At 40.1% G+C, this 12,719-nt stretch overlaps 3 protein-coding genes across 6 annotated transcripts in view; 2 read left to right on the plus strand and 1 right to left on the minus strand.

The window, feature by feature from the left end:
- Positions 1–226, plus strand: part of LOC135110390 (uncharacterized) — a 1,270-nt gene extending 1,044 nt beyond the window's left edge. Inside the window, exon 3 of the mRNA XM_064022651.1 lies at positions 1–226. This exon is cut by the window's left edge and continues 36 nt beyond it. The gene's annotated coding sequence lies outside the window, so the exon portion shown is untranslated.
- A 4,230-nt stretch (positions 227–4,456) lies between these two features.
- Positions 4,457–5,948, plus strand: LOC135110392 (uncharacterized). Its single transcript, XM_064022661.1, has 3 exons — positions 4,457–4,584; positions 4,689–5,229; positions 5,563–5,948. The coding sequence occupies exons 1-3, from the start codon at positions 4,537–4,539 to the stop codon at positions 5,583–5,585; spliced, it is 612 nt and encodes a 203-aa protein (XP_063878731.1). The 5' UTR covers positions 4,457–4,536; the 3' UTR covers positions 5,586–5,948.
- A 407-nt stretch (positions 5,949–6,355) lies between these two features.
- Positions 6,356–12,719, minus strand: part of LOC135110391 (mediator of DNA damage checkpoint protein 1-like) — a 33,842-nt gene continuing 27,478 nt past the window's right edge. For 2 of the 4 annotated variants that reach the window (XM_064022660.1, XM_064022659.1), the window contains exon 18: positions 6,356–12,502. In XM_064022660.1, coding sequence (XP_063878730.1) covers positions 12,326–12,502 — 177 coding nt within the window. In that variant the 3' untranslated portion in view covers positions 6,356–12,325. The remainder of the gene's footprint in view (positions 12,503–12,719) is intronic. The other 2 variants (XR_010273233.1, XR_010273232.1) reach the window with 1 other exon arrangement.

A 12,719-nucleotide genomic window follows, 5' to 3' on the forward strand; every position in this document is an offset into this window, starting at 1 on the left:
GCTCCACTCGCCTTCGTCACCTCCACCATACGATGCTCCTGTACCTCACCCTCTCCACTCCCAACTAGACCCTGGTGAAGAGGGAGAAGAAGAAGAAGAAAATAAGAACCCAATACGCCTCCCTCTCCAAAAAAAGCACTTCTTTCCTCCTCCTCCTCCTCCTCCTCCTACACGTCTGTCTCCAAAGTGTTCACGGTTCAGGAGCAAATAAAGTATTTTCTGACCACATCATCCTTTCACTCCTCCCTCCCTGCCTCCCTCCCTCCCTTCATTCATCCCTCCCTCGCCACGTTTGTCATGATGTGCCCAACGACTCTTATTTTCTATCTTATTCTAACTTGTTTGCATACTTTATATTTGTACTTTTATTTATATTTCTTTGTATTTTTTATTAACTTTCCCTTTCTCTCTTCCTTATTTTTTCGTGTTTTTCTTTCTTTCTTTTTTTTTTTGGCTGTGTGTGTGAAGCAATTTCCAGCATATCATCTCCTCACCCAAAACACACACACACACACACACACACACACAGTTAACCAGGTAAAGACTATATATATTTTTGTACACATCTATCTAATACCTATGCTATTACTTATAAACTAGCACCTAACTAACACAATCCTCCTGCTTACTGCTGCTGTCCATTTATACCAACGCCACCTCAGACAGATCCTAATCCCTTAAGCAACACAGAAAAGCCGCCTTATTTCCCGTCCGGGTGAAATTTGGGAAAGTAAAGGAGAGGAAGGGGAAAAATGTGACGGGGAAAGGAGAACATAAAGAAATGTATACATCCTTTGGTGGTGGTGGTGGTGGTGGTGGTGGTGGTGGTGGTGGTGGTGGTGATGATGATGATGATGAAGAGGAGGAGGAGGAGGAAGATAATAACGATGAAGGTAATGTTGATAATAATGATGATAATAATGATGATGATGATAGTGATGATGATGGTGATGATGATGATGGTGATGATTTCTCCGGACAATTCTACGTAAGTCAAGCACGTAAGGTTATGCTGCCTGTACGCAAACTACGAGTAAGATACAGCGTAATGAAAGTAACGGTAGCAACGGACTGTAAACGAAAGAGAGAAAGTAAAAGATAGTGAAATAAATAAATAACTTTTAAAACAATCAGAATGACACTGATAAAAAGAAAGATGAATAACAAAAAATAAGATATTACCAGTACATAATGATCCTAAAATAAATAGCAAGAACAAGAAAAACAAGAATAACAGTAGATAATGACCCTGAGACGAATAACAAGATGAATACGAAGATGAATAAAACCAATACTTCGATAACTGTGACTGATACAGTAAAATCCCTCTTATCCGGCATCAACGGGACCGCCGACATGCCGGATACCAGAAGTTGCCGGATACTTGAATAGAAGTGAAATTATGTCCACAATCACCATCCTACACTCACGCATCTTACCATAACAAAGATCAGCTGATCGCCGTGCCGCGCGTCGCCACCCGCGCTGCCACCTCACACTCACCAACACACAATACTACTGTACTAACACTGTACAACTTTAGGCATGATGAAGGCGTCAGGCGATAAACAGTGCACACGCGGGACTGAGTCACTGAGTAAACATAGTGCAGTGGGCCGCGGGTGGCGCGAAGCAGTGCGCTCTGGTGGCGAGGGGACAAAGTATGCCTAGCGAGGGAATTTTAATCGATTTGATGAGTATACATTGATTTTTTATTGATATTAAGGCTCGGGAAAAAATGTGCCGGATACTTGAAGCTGCCGGATACTCGAATGCCGGATGAGAGGGATTTTACTGTAATACTAAAATAAATTTAAAAAAAAAAAGGTAAAAGGGAAGATTAAATAATGATAGATAAGAAATGACAAAAAAAGAAAAACATACGGAGATGAATAATGATGACAGTGAGAGTAGTGAAACCAAAGTGTGGTGAGATGGACAGGCAGGAAGAGAATGAAGTGATGACAATGGGATAGAAAAAAAAAAAAAAGTGAGATGGATTAAAAAGTGGAGGGAATTACAGTGCCATAAATGAGAAGAGAAAGGGAGAGACTAAAAAAATAAAAAGTAAAAAACACTTGTCACTGAGAGAGAGAGAGAGAGAGAGAGAGAGAGAGAGAGAGAGAGAGAGAGAGAGAGAGAGAGAGAGAGAGAGAGAGAGAGAGAGAGAGAGAGAATGACAGCAAAATTACAACTACTTTCATCTTTCACACAACTCAGGTTAATCAAGCATAACTTTCCTGAACAAACACAAAGGTGTGAGAATGTGAGAGAGAGAGAGAGAGAGAGAGAGAGAGAGAGAGAGAGAGAGAGAGAGAGAGAGAGAGAGAGAGAGAGAGAGAGAGAGAGAGAGAGAGAGAGAGAGAATCCTTATACACAAACACGTAAATATAAAAAAATATACAAATAAATGGTTGAATAAATAGATAAATAAATAAATAAATAATCTAAATACACAAATAAAGCAAGTAGAAAAACAAATATACAAATTAGATAAATGAATTAATAAATAAATAAATAGATATATAAACAAACAAATGGATGTATAAACAAATCAACCATAAATAAATAAATAAATAAATAAATAATCTAAATACACAAATAGAGCAAGTACGTAAAAAAAATAAATAAATAGATAGATAGATAGATAAACAAACAAATGGATATATATAAACAAATTAACCCATCAATATTCAACTAAACAACACCTATCATCTATCAAATAATAACAACAACACCCAAACTCACATAAATTCCTTTCTATAGCACACAAAACCACTCCGTTCCTTATCCCCCCCCCGCCTCCCCTCCCCCCAACTGCCCCCATTCCTTCCTTCTTCCCTTCACGTTCTGCAAACTCATGTATTCCTGCGGCAGAGGACTTAAGCTTCTAATTGGCTGTGCTCCATCTGAGGGATCTTTCCATTGGTTGGTTAAGACTGGCACTGAAGGTTAATTATGGTATAGTAAATAAGATAAGACATATTTCCGTTAGAATCAGAATTGGCTTTTTTTTTTTTTTTTGGAGGGGATTAGTGTTTAGTGTGTGCTTCGTGTTCCTCTGTATGTGATGCTGGTTCTTCCTTGTGTGGTGTTCGTGTTTCTCTGAGGGTGGTGTGTGTTATGGTGGTGCTCCCTGCTTCTCTTTTTCGTGTGGTGTTCTCCTGAGGGTTTCATTTGCAAGGGGGTGTCACTCGCTATGCTGGGATGTGGTGTGTCCTCTTGTTTCCCCTTTTTGGTATTGCTATCAGTGTTCTTCTGTAGATGTTGTGTGTGTGTGTGTGTGTGTGTGTGTGTGTGTGTGTGTGTGTCTGTGGGTTTCTCCGTAATGTTTCTTCTTAAAATGACACCTTTGGAATAACAACCGTTTATTAATTTAACTATCTGACTATATAAACATCTATCTATCTATCTATCTTTTTAATTATCTAACTATTTAACTACCAAACAATCTAACAATTCAACTACCTATCTATCTAACACTCTCACTGTTTAACTTCCTCTATGGCAAGGGATGAAGGCTCTGGCTGGTGCGATGGTACCTGGCGGTGGACTGATGGAGGTGATGGTGTCTGAGTGAGCGGCGACCGTCAGGCACGAACGCTTATCATTAACCTTCACGTTCACCTGTAGTAGCCATGGCAGGTGCCCTTGGCGAGGTGCGCTGCTCCTTGAGGCTTCCTGTGTGCTCTGGTAACTAGTGCACGTAATGATGGTGGTGGTGGTGGTGGTGGTGATAATGATAATGATAATGATGATGATGATGATGACAATAATAATAATAATAATAATAATAGCAATAATAGTAGTAGAAGTGTAGTAGTAGTAGTAGTAGTGGTAGTAGTAGTAGTAGTAGTAGTAGTAGTAGTAGTAGTAGTAGTAGCAGCAGCAGCAGCAGCAGCAGCAGCAGCAGCAGCAGCAGCAGCAGCAGCAGCAGCAGTAGTAGTAGTAGTAGTAGTAGTAGTAGTAGTAGTAGTAGTAGTAGTAGTAGTAGTAATTGTAGTAGTAGTAGGAAGAAGAAGAAGAAGAAGAAGAAGAAGAAGAAGAAGAAGAAGAAGAAGAAGAAGAAGAAGAGATAGAAGAAGAAGAGATAGAAGAAGAAGAAGAAGAAGAAGAAGAAGAAGAAGAAGAAGAAGAAGAAGAAGAAGAAGATGATGATGATGATGATGATGAGAAAGAAGAAGAAGAAAAAAACAGTTGTATGAAAACGAGAACAAGAACAAGAACCAGAAGAAGGACGACAATAACGATACAGATGCCAATAATAATCCTGTTGGTACGAATAGGAACAAGAGTGCAAGGCGATGACAGTGACGGTGGCGGTGATGGTGATGATGGCAGTGGCCGGTGAGTCGCCGGTCGCCGCTGCCAGTCACGTGAAACAACATCTGACTCTGAGGAAATCCATCGATTGTTTTATTTCTCCTCCAGCGACGAGCAAATCTACCAATGACCTCGCTTCCCTTTCATCTCCTTCAATGCAACCTCCCGCCCTTCCCGCCCTTCACGCCCCTCGCCGCCAGTATAAATGCCCTGATGACCACCACCACCTCACACTTCCCCGCCTCCTGCAGCATAGGAAAGGTGGGAGCAGCGAGGAACCACTAACACCCACTATATTGTGTTTTATGCATCTTCTTTTCAGTCGCCATGACTAAATCTTCCATATTTCCCTATTTCTCCCTCAGATGGGTCTCGCTCGGCTCTGCGTCGCTCTCCTCCTAGTCGCCGTCTCCGTCAGCTGTGGCGGCCACGGCGGCGGTCACGGCGGCGGCATCGGCGGCGGCATCGGCGGTGGTTATGGCGGTGGCGGCTTCGGCGGCGGCCACGGAGGCGGCTTTGGCGGGGGCCACGGTGGTGGTATTGGCGGCGGGTACGGCGGTGGCTCAATCATCATCGGCGGCGGCAAGGGCGGCTTCGGCGGCGGCCATGGCGGCGGCATTGGCGGCGGCCATGGCGGTGGCATTGGCGGCGGATATGGCAGCGGCGGCTTCGGAGGTGGATTCGGCGGTGGCAAAGGTGGATTTGGCGGCGGCCATGGCGGCGGCATTGGAGGCGGATATGGCGGCGGCAGCTTCGGCGGCGGCCATGGCGGCGGTATTGGTGGTGGTTATGGCGGTGGATTCGGCGGCGGCTTCGGTGGAGGCAAGGGTGGCTTCGGCGGTGGATTCGGCGGCGGCAAGGGAGGTTTCGGCGGCGGCCATGGCGGCGGCATCGGCGGTGGTCACGGTGAGTGTTTCAAGATGTTTCTATAACCTTCCTCCCTTCCTTCCCTCCTTCCTACGCTCTCCTCCTTCCTTCAAGGCTTGATACACAGATATCCATCCACACACACACACACACACACTTCCTACACGTCACTCGTTCAGTATTCCGAGTGTTACACTTGTTCACCTCTAGACTATTACTGATCATCGAGACATTTACTTACTAAAGCTTAGCACGTTTCTGCCCAACAATATTTTTATTTCACCTTGATCCTTTATACTGAATACACACACACACACACTCACACACACAGAAATGTCCAGTAGCTAAACCAAAACCATTTTTCCTCCACAGGCGGCATCAGCTACGGCAAATAAGGAGATAAACGGTTCATTTCCTTATCTCTTCCCCTTCATTCCCCAACCCCTCTCTACGATCCTCCCAACAACTCTCACGACCCTTACGAACTTCTCTCATTGAGACGTTAACCCGTCCGAGCTTTCAGTATTTTTAAAAAACGAAGTATTATAAGGTTTGAGAATTTATATTTTCGTATTAAAACGAAGTATTATAAGGTTTGAGAATTTATATTTTCGTATTAACTTAAAAAAAAAAAACACGAAAAATAATATCACAAAATTGTATTGTATTTGATATTTTGTGTGTCATGCTTTGTAAATTATTCTTGCGAGTCCTGTCTCGACTGGCATGACTCGAATAAACGAAGAGAAATGAACATGATAAGAGCATTCTTATTGTGTGTCTTACCTAGTCCACTGTGTGTGTGTGTGTGTGCGTGTGTGTGCTGGGAAAGGGTACAAGGTCGGGAAAGCTGACCTGCCTCATCAGAGAAGCACAAAGGAGCACAAAGGAAGAACAACCTATTGACCCAGAAGAGTCTGCCTGTGGTTGTGAAAGTCCTGGTCAAATACAAGAATATGGTTTCTGACACAACTACACCTTCCCTCAAGTTTGAATGGGGAATTAGAATATGTGATGTTAACATCAGGTGAAAAATCTGAAACTTTGCGGGAAAAATAACACAATGCTTGATATGAAGGTGCAAAAGCTGCCAAGTGCCTGCAAAAAAATTCACACAAGAAAATGCAAAATAATGTTGTCAGGCAGAATTAAATCAAACAAGCCATAAAAAATACATAATCATATATTCAAGTCATGCAATGACATCTCACTTGAAACAAAAAAGAAATGAAACAACAAAACAAAATCAGTCATTACCAAATTATCTGAGAATGAATTAAATACTGAGAAAGCAGGAAAGAGCGACAGAAAAAAATACAGGAAAATATATACAAATCGTCTGAAAAATTGCAATAATCCATTTCCCTTTTATTTTTAAATAGGAGGCAGGGAAATGGATAAAAAAAAAAAAAGAATCAGATCCCTCATAAATCAGATACAGAAAACTGACAAAAATAAGTGTATGTACAAAAATTTTTTTTTAAATAAAAAATAAGTCAACATGTGCATCAGCAGCAACCTGGTCTAGCACACTGGGTTCTGTATCAGCAACACTGGCACCTAAGCGACTCCAAAAAGTCACCAACAGCAAGGCATATTTATCTCCTTCCCAGGAAACACTGCACCATGACCTCTGAGCCTGGGTCACTGGGAGGTCAGGGTAGGTGAGGGTGGGTCACAGGTACACAATACAACAGGTAAAACAGACAGGTATGCAGACAGGTGTGTTTTGGGGTCAATCATGGAGCATTAGTGGTGATAAGAGGAATGGACACTATTTTCTCATTCTCTATAGTTGCCGCTTTAGTTTAGGTCATTCCTGCTTTGCTCATCTAATATTTCAACCCCAGCTGACCTGTGCTGCCTACTATCTTGAGAATATGTGTTTTGGTTATAACATAATTGGCGTTTAGACTCTCCTGGTCTGTCCATTACACTAATTAAGCACAATTCTGAAGCTGTGGCATCTATATATCTCTTAGCTATCCTTACAGCTAATGACTACATACACCTTTTTCCTCATCTGGAACTTAATAGACAGATAGATATAGACAGATAGATACAACTACTCATATGAGCAAGAAAACAACTCAATCAAAACATACTCCCTCTGAAATATCTAAAATATAAAAAAATACAGATAATTCTATGCAAAGTATGCAATTTATGCATCTGATTCAGCTGTAAACCACAAAAACTGTCAATACAACTCGTACAAAAAAATGCATCATTACAAATGGACAAAAAAACGTGTAATTACAGCCCATCATTAACTTCTTATAAACCTGCTCATTAAAGAAAAAAAAAAGTACAAAGAAAGTTACCAGAAAACACAAAAACATCAAAAACATAAAACTTCAGCCATTACCTTCTTAGTAAAACTGCACATTAAAAATAGGTTAAGAAAACATCCCAATAAAACGTGCTCATTATGAAAAACAATGAGGAACACGGCTGCCTCTTGACTCAAGGATGCCCACTGCTTACACTACACTTGGTACCTTCATATTCTTTAACACTTTCTCCCCTCATCCACACTATTTCAAAGGCCACACAGAGGTTTCATCAAGTCTTCATGGGAGTTTTTCCAACTGATAATTCAGGTATCTTTTTAAACTATCACTAGAATCATAAAAACACCCTTGAAAACCCCCAATAGCTTCCAGTACAGCCACTTGATTGTATGAGATGAGGAAATGTTTACATGTACATTTGTATTCTGGAATTGCCTTGAGAAGCAGAAAAAGCATATCACTTCAGGCTAAAGCAATGAAGAGAGTGTGCAGAAGATAGATGGGGGAAAATAACTTACTATGGCATCAGGTTATTGAGAGATGGGAAAGTGCCTGACATCACAATTCATGCAGCGCTGTGGTAATGCAATAGATGGATGGTTAAAAATATGAAAAGACACTGATGTTTAGGTAAGGTAAGGGTCTGGAGGATGTTATTTCTTTGTTGGAAGGTGATATTGTCTAATGACACCTACATATCCCTTCCATACCTCAGGAAAATTCCAGTCAAATATCAATAATCCACATTGTTCATATAAAAAAAAAATGAGCATTATAATTCCTGCTGTTACAAAGCCTACAGGAAGTCTCTCTAAATTTCTACATGCTAATAAATCTCAAAATAAATATAATCTACTAATTTATAGTCTAATACAAAAAATATAAAGCATTGGTATATGTGTATAAATTTTTCTAACTGCACATCTACAAATTCATCAATGAAGGATAAGGTTTAGTGCCAATGGAGATGCAGAAAGTTTTTTTCCTCTCACACACTTTAAACGACACTAAAAGCTACACTCTGGCTATGGCTGCTGTCTGGTTCATCATCTCACCCATCAAATAATTTATACTTCCTACATTACTAATCATTTCTTGCCTTCATTGAGTCTCATGGAAAAGCCCTTCAGTGCCTCAACCTGCTCATTGAATTAAAGAGATCTGTCCCATCATCCATGCTCAGGACAAAATCAAAGAAAGCAGTCAAGTGTCTGCAGCTCTCATCCCTCACTACTTGACTTCACATCTGTTTCTGGCTCAAGAATAAACAGTAAAGCGGTCTTATATATATATATATATATATATATATATATATATATATATATATATATATATATATATATATATATATATATATATATATATTGTTGGAGGGCTGATGGTTGCCTCCAGCAGGATCAAGTCCCTCCTTACTAATCCTGGAGGGCCTCTGCTGGAATGCCAGACTGGAATGCATGTCACAAAACTGATCATGCCATCACACATCCCCTCAAGTGTCGTACAATTTGTGTGAAGATGATCAAAATTTGCCTCAATCATAACCAAAACCTGCCACCATGAAAATAAACAAAGCACTGTGTGTCCATGTTTGGGTCAACATGGGCACAGTGCGAGGTACTAAAGCATACTGCTTGTAAATACTATATAGAGCAGCCTCTACCTATGACCTGAAAGCCTTTATATTAGCTACACACATTACACAAGCTGTTTTCTGTACTATGATAAAATAGCAACCTGGAGAGTATAAATTATTTGGTATATATATTTCACTATAGCAACTATGAAGGAAGTCCTTCTTACAAATATGAAAATTGAGTAATAAATATAATTATTTCAAACTGCTGTTACAAAAAGGGCTTGATTTCTGCTTTTCACATGAAGCTGCATCAATACTATTTATACTTGATAAATAAGAACTGATAAGCTGCACCATTAAATACACATGTGGAAATAGTTGCACCACAATAATACCAGAATTCCAATTTTAGAATACCATTATAATGTGAAGGGTAATATGAATAACTCAACACATAATTAAAGGCTGGAGGCAGCACAGAGCCTCAAGTGGTGCAGGCCTCCTTGCTCCTCACAGTGACCCCATGACCAGTGCCACACAGGAAGCTGTTACGCCAAGGCAAGAGGCACTGTGAGCATGGCCTCCACCTTAACACACAGTCAAATAATGAAAGCTATAAACTATAATATATGAAGAAAAACTTCTATGCACAAAATTTAAATATATAGATATCTTGAGTATCCTTATTGTAGGCTAAAAATTTTCCTCCATAAGCCTGCAGATTTTCTACAATAATAAATTTTACATTTACTTAAGCTTAATATAAAAACTCTGAGAATAAAGAATGAGAATGTTTGAATTTTATGAGGCATTTACCAAGCAGATGTAAGCTGCAATAAAACCAGTCACAATATACAATTAATATTAAATACTTTTATCCTCTGTACTTTGCAGTTAAATTATTACCTTATGAGTTTGTGTGTGTGTACATTTCCAAGCTACTGTGGCTTCATTACAACTGTCCATGCTGCCTGTCTGTCCTAGTGACACATCAGCCATGCACACTGCAGCAGTACAACACTACCTGCTCCTCCCACTACCTCGTGTCCATCAACACTGAGATCAAATATACAACTTTCTAGACTTATCCAAGAAACTGTTCACTACACTTTACTAACACTCTACTACAACACCAGTACAGCACCGGTAGCTACAACCCCCTGGAATGTGCAGTGTAAAGCTGCTATCACTTCTCGTCCTCACCACCAAACCAATGCCTATCTCTATGGTGAAGTACAAACTCTACAGTGTATGGAATGTTGCCAATTGTTACTATTTCATATAGGTTTAATTTGAAATAGTAGTAAACGTGCAAATGCAGAATAAAATATCTATGAATTAGTTCTATACATACACAGCTGTCTCCTTTGCAATACTCTGGAATGCTGCTAATTGTTTAAGATTAATTTATATATTAAAAGTTTGATCTGAAATAGAGGTAATGTGCAGATGCAGATTTAAATATTTGTGAATTAGTTCTATAGATATACATGGGCATCTGCACTGCAATACTATGACTGCTAATAATTTAAAATTATTTCATATTGTACCAAATTCATTTAAAATTACAAAGTGCAAAATACAGTTTAAAATATCTACCAAGAATTATGTCTATACACATACACAGCTGTCTCATTTGCAATACTTGGGTTTCTCCTCAAAACAACAAAGAATCTAACACATCAAAGAATTCCCAATACCACAAAAGCAGCATGCCTCAGGGCATGACAGGTAAACACTTGTGCCAAACAATTTGTACTTCAATGTTTCAGTAAGAAGGCACATCAGTCAGATATGTATGTGTTTGTGTGTGCATGTGCTGGATATCAACCTATGATCTCAACTAACAATCACTCAAGAGCAAACACCAAAAAACTTGCACCTCTAAGTGGCAATGGCACCTGGGTTATGAGATGGTGAGTGAAGGACAGTCCCTCATTCACAGCCTCCCACAGAACCTTTAGAACCTTTCGTTGGAATGTAAGAAGCAAGAACTATACAAGCACCACTGCAAACAATTTCTCATACATGTCAACCTATTTCAAGTTCCTTCACTGACTGCTTGAGAGAAAAGACAACAGCTAACACAAACCTTGGCTTCTAAGTTTAAGTGACTCTGGGCCCCAAAGCTAAACTTCTTCACACCAACAACAGCTTTCTTACTTCCTTTCCTGACCACAGTACTAAAATGCAATGGAATAAAAGGCATTTGTTGTGATTCAAAGTGGTACCAAAGGGAACAAAGAATCAGCAGTGTTCCCCAGTAAACATGTGAAAAGTTCTCAAAAAACACTATGCTACCTGTGTAATAAAAGAGTAGCAAAATACAACCACAGAGAGTAGGTTATATGTACAAAACATGACACCACCTCCTCCTATGGCACCTGCTCCACACCCAGCAGTGAAAGGCATGGCATGTGCATGTACTTGTGTGGCACTGTCCAGCAGCAAGACACTCCTGCCCAAAGCTGCATAAAAATGGAATGGCTGCAAAAAAACGAGTCACAGATCAAACTGTCATCTCAAGGCACAATTCTGAGGCATGAGAAATTGACACATTGTGCATCATCATTGCAATTTCTCCTTAAATAACCAGTCTTAGATTATTCTAGTGAGTGTTTCTCCTAATCTGGTATCCCTCTAACACTCAGAGGAGCCAGAGCTATGACCACTGACAAAAGGTGGCTTGAAGTACAAAGAATACTATAGTTATTGTGTTGTGTTGCCCTACTCACTACATGAACACTGAGATGCTTTGTGCTGACTGTTGCAACTGTTTTGTGTGTAATGCTTCTCTAAGTAACATGGGAATGGAAATGATACTTTTGGAATGTATATGAAATTACTTCCAAAACTAACTAAGAGTTTTTGCTGTAGTTCTAATGGAATACAACCTCATTTCAACCACAAGGAATGTATAAACTGTATAAGCTGTAATGCCCAACTTAGGAAATTTCCCTTGTGTTACACTCTGGGCTGGGAGCTGTTCAAACCAATAAACATAAAATTATACAGTGAGAGGAATATAATGGAATACCACGTCAATCTTGGAGTAATAATCATTTGGTTGATGGTATGACCTTTGAAGAGTTCCATGTCTGTGTAGCTCTTCCTGTATTTCTGTCTGTAATTCTTAAAAAGAGTAAGTATTCAGTTGATTAGTAAGTAAATTTCCAATCTTTGTATGAAGAGTTCCTTGTCTGTGTAATTCTATCTATATTTCTGTCTGTTTTTTTGAAGTGTTAAGTTGGTTAGTCTCTGGTTCTCACTGCACGCGGGACACCATGAGACTGACAGTACTGAGGGTCTTGTTCAGGATGGACATGGCCGTGGGCAGATCAGCTGTGCGCAAGTCCACGCCATCCACTTGTAGCAGCTTGTCCCCCACCTTGAGGGCCGAGGAGGCAGCCCCACCACCCACCACACTGGTCACGTAGATGCTCTGAGAGGTGATGCAAGTGTTAGGGGTGATGGGTGAGATGGCTTATGATATGTAAAAGTATGAGGATAGTTGGGGTGATGGCAGAGAGTGAGTGAGTGGTGAAAAAATTTAAATGAGCAAATGGTTGGCAATAAAAATTAAAGCATCATGATGGACTTATAATAAAAGAAATAAACAACAGGTGGGACAGAGTTAGAGAGGTATTCATGTAAAAGAA

The sequence above is a fragment of the Scylla paramamosain genome, chromosome 20 (assembly GCF_035594125.1).
Source record: "Scylla paramamosain isolate STU-SP2022 chromosome 20, ASM3559412v1, whole genome shotgun sequence".
NCBI classification, from domain to species: Eukaryota; Metazoa; Arthropoda; class Malacostraca; order Decapoda; family Portunidae; genus Scylla; species Scylla paramamosain.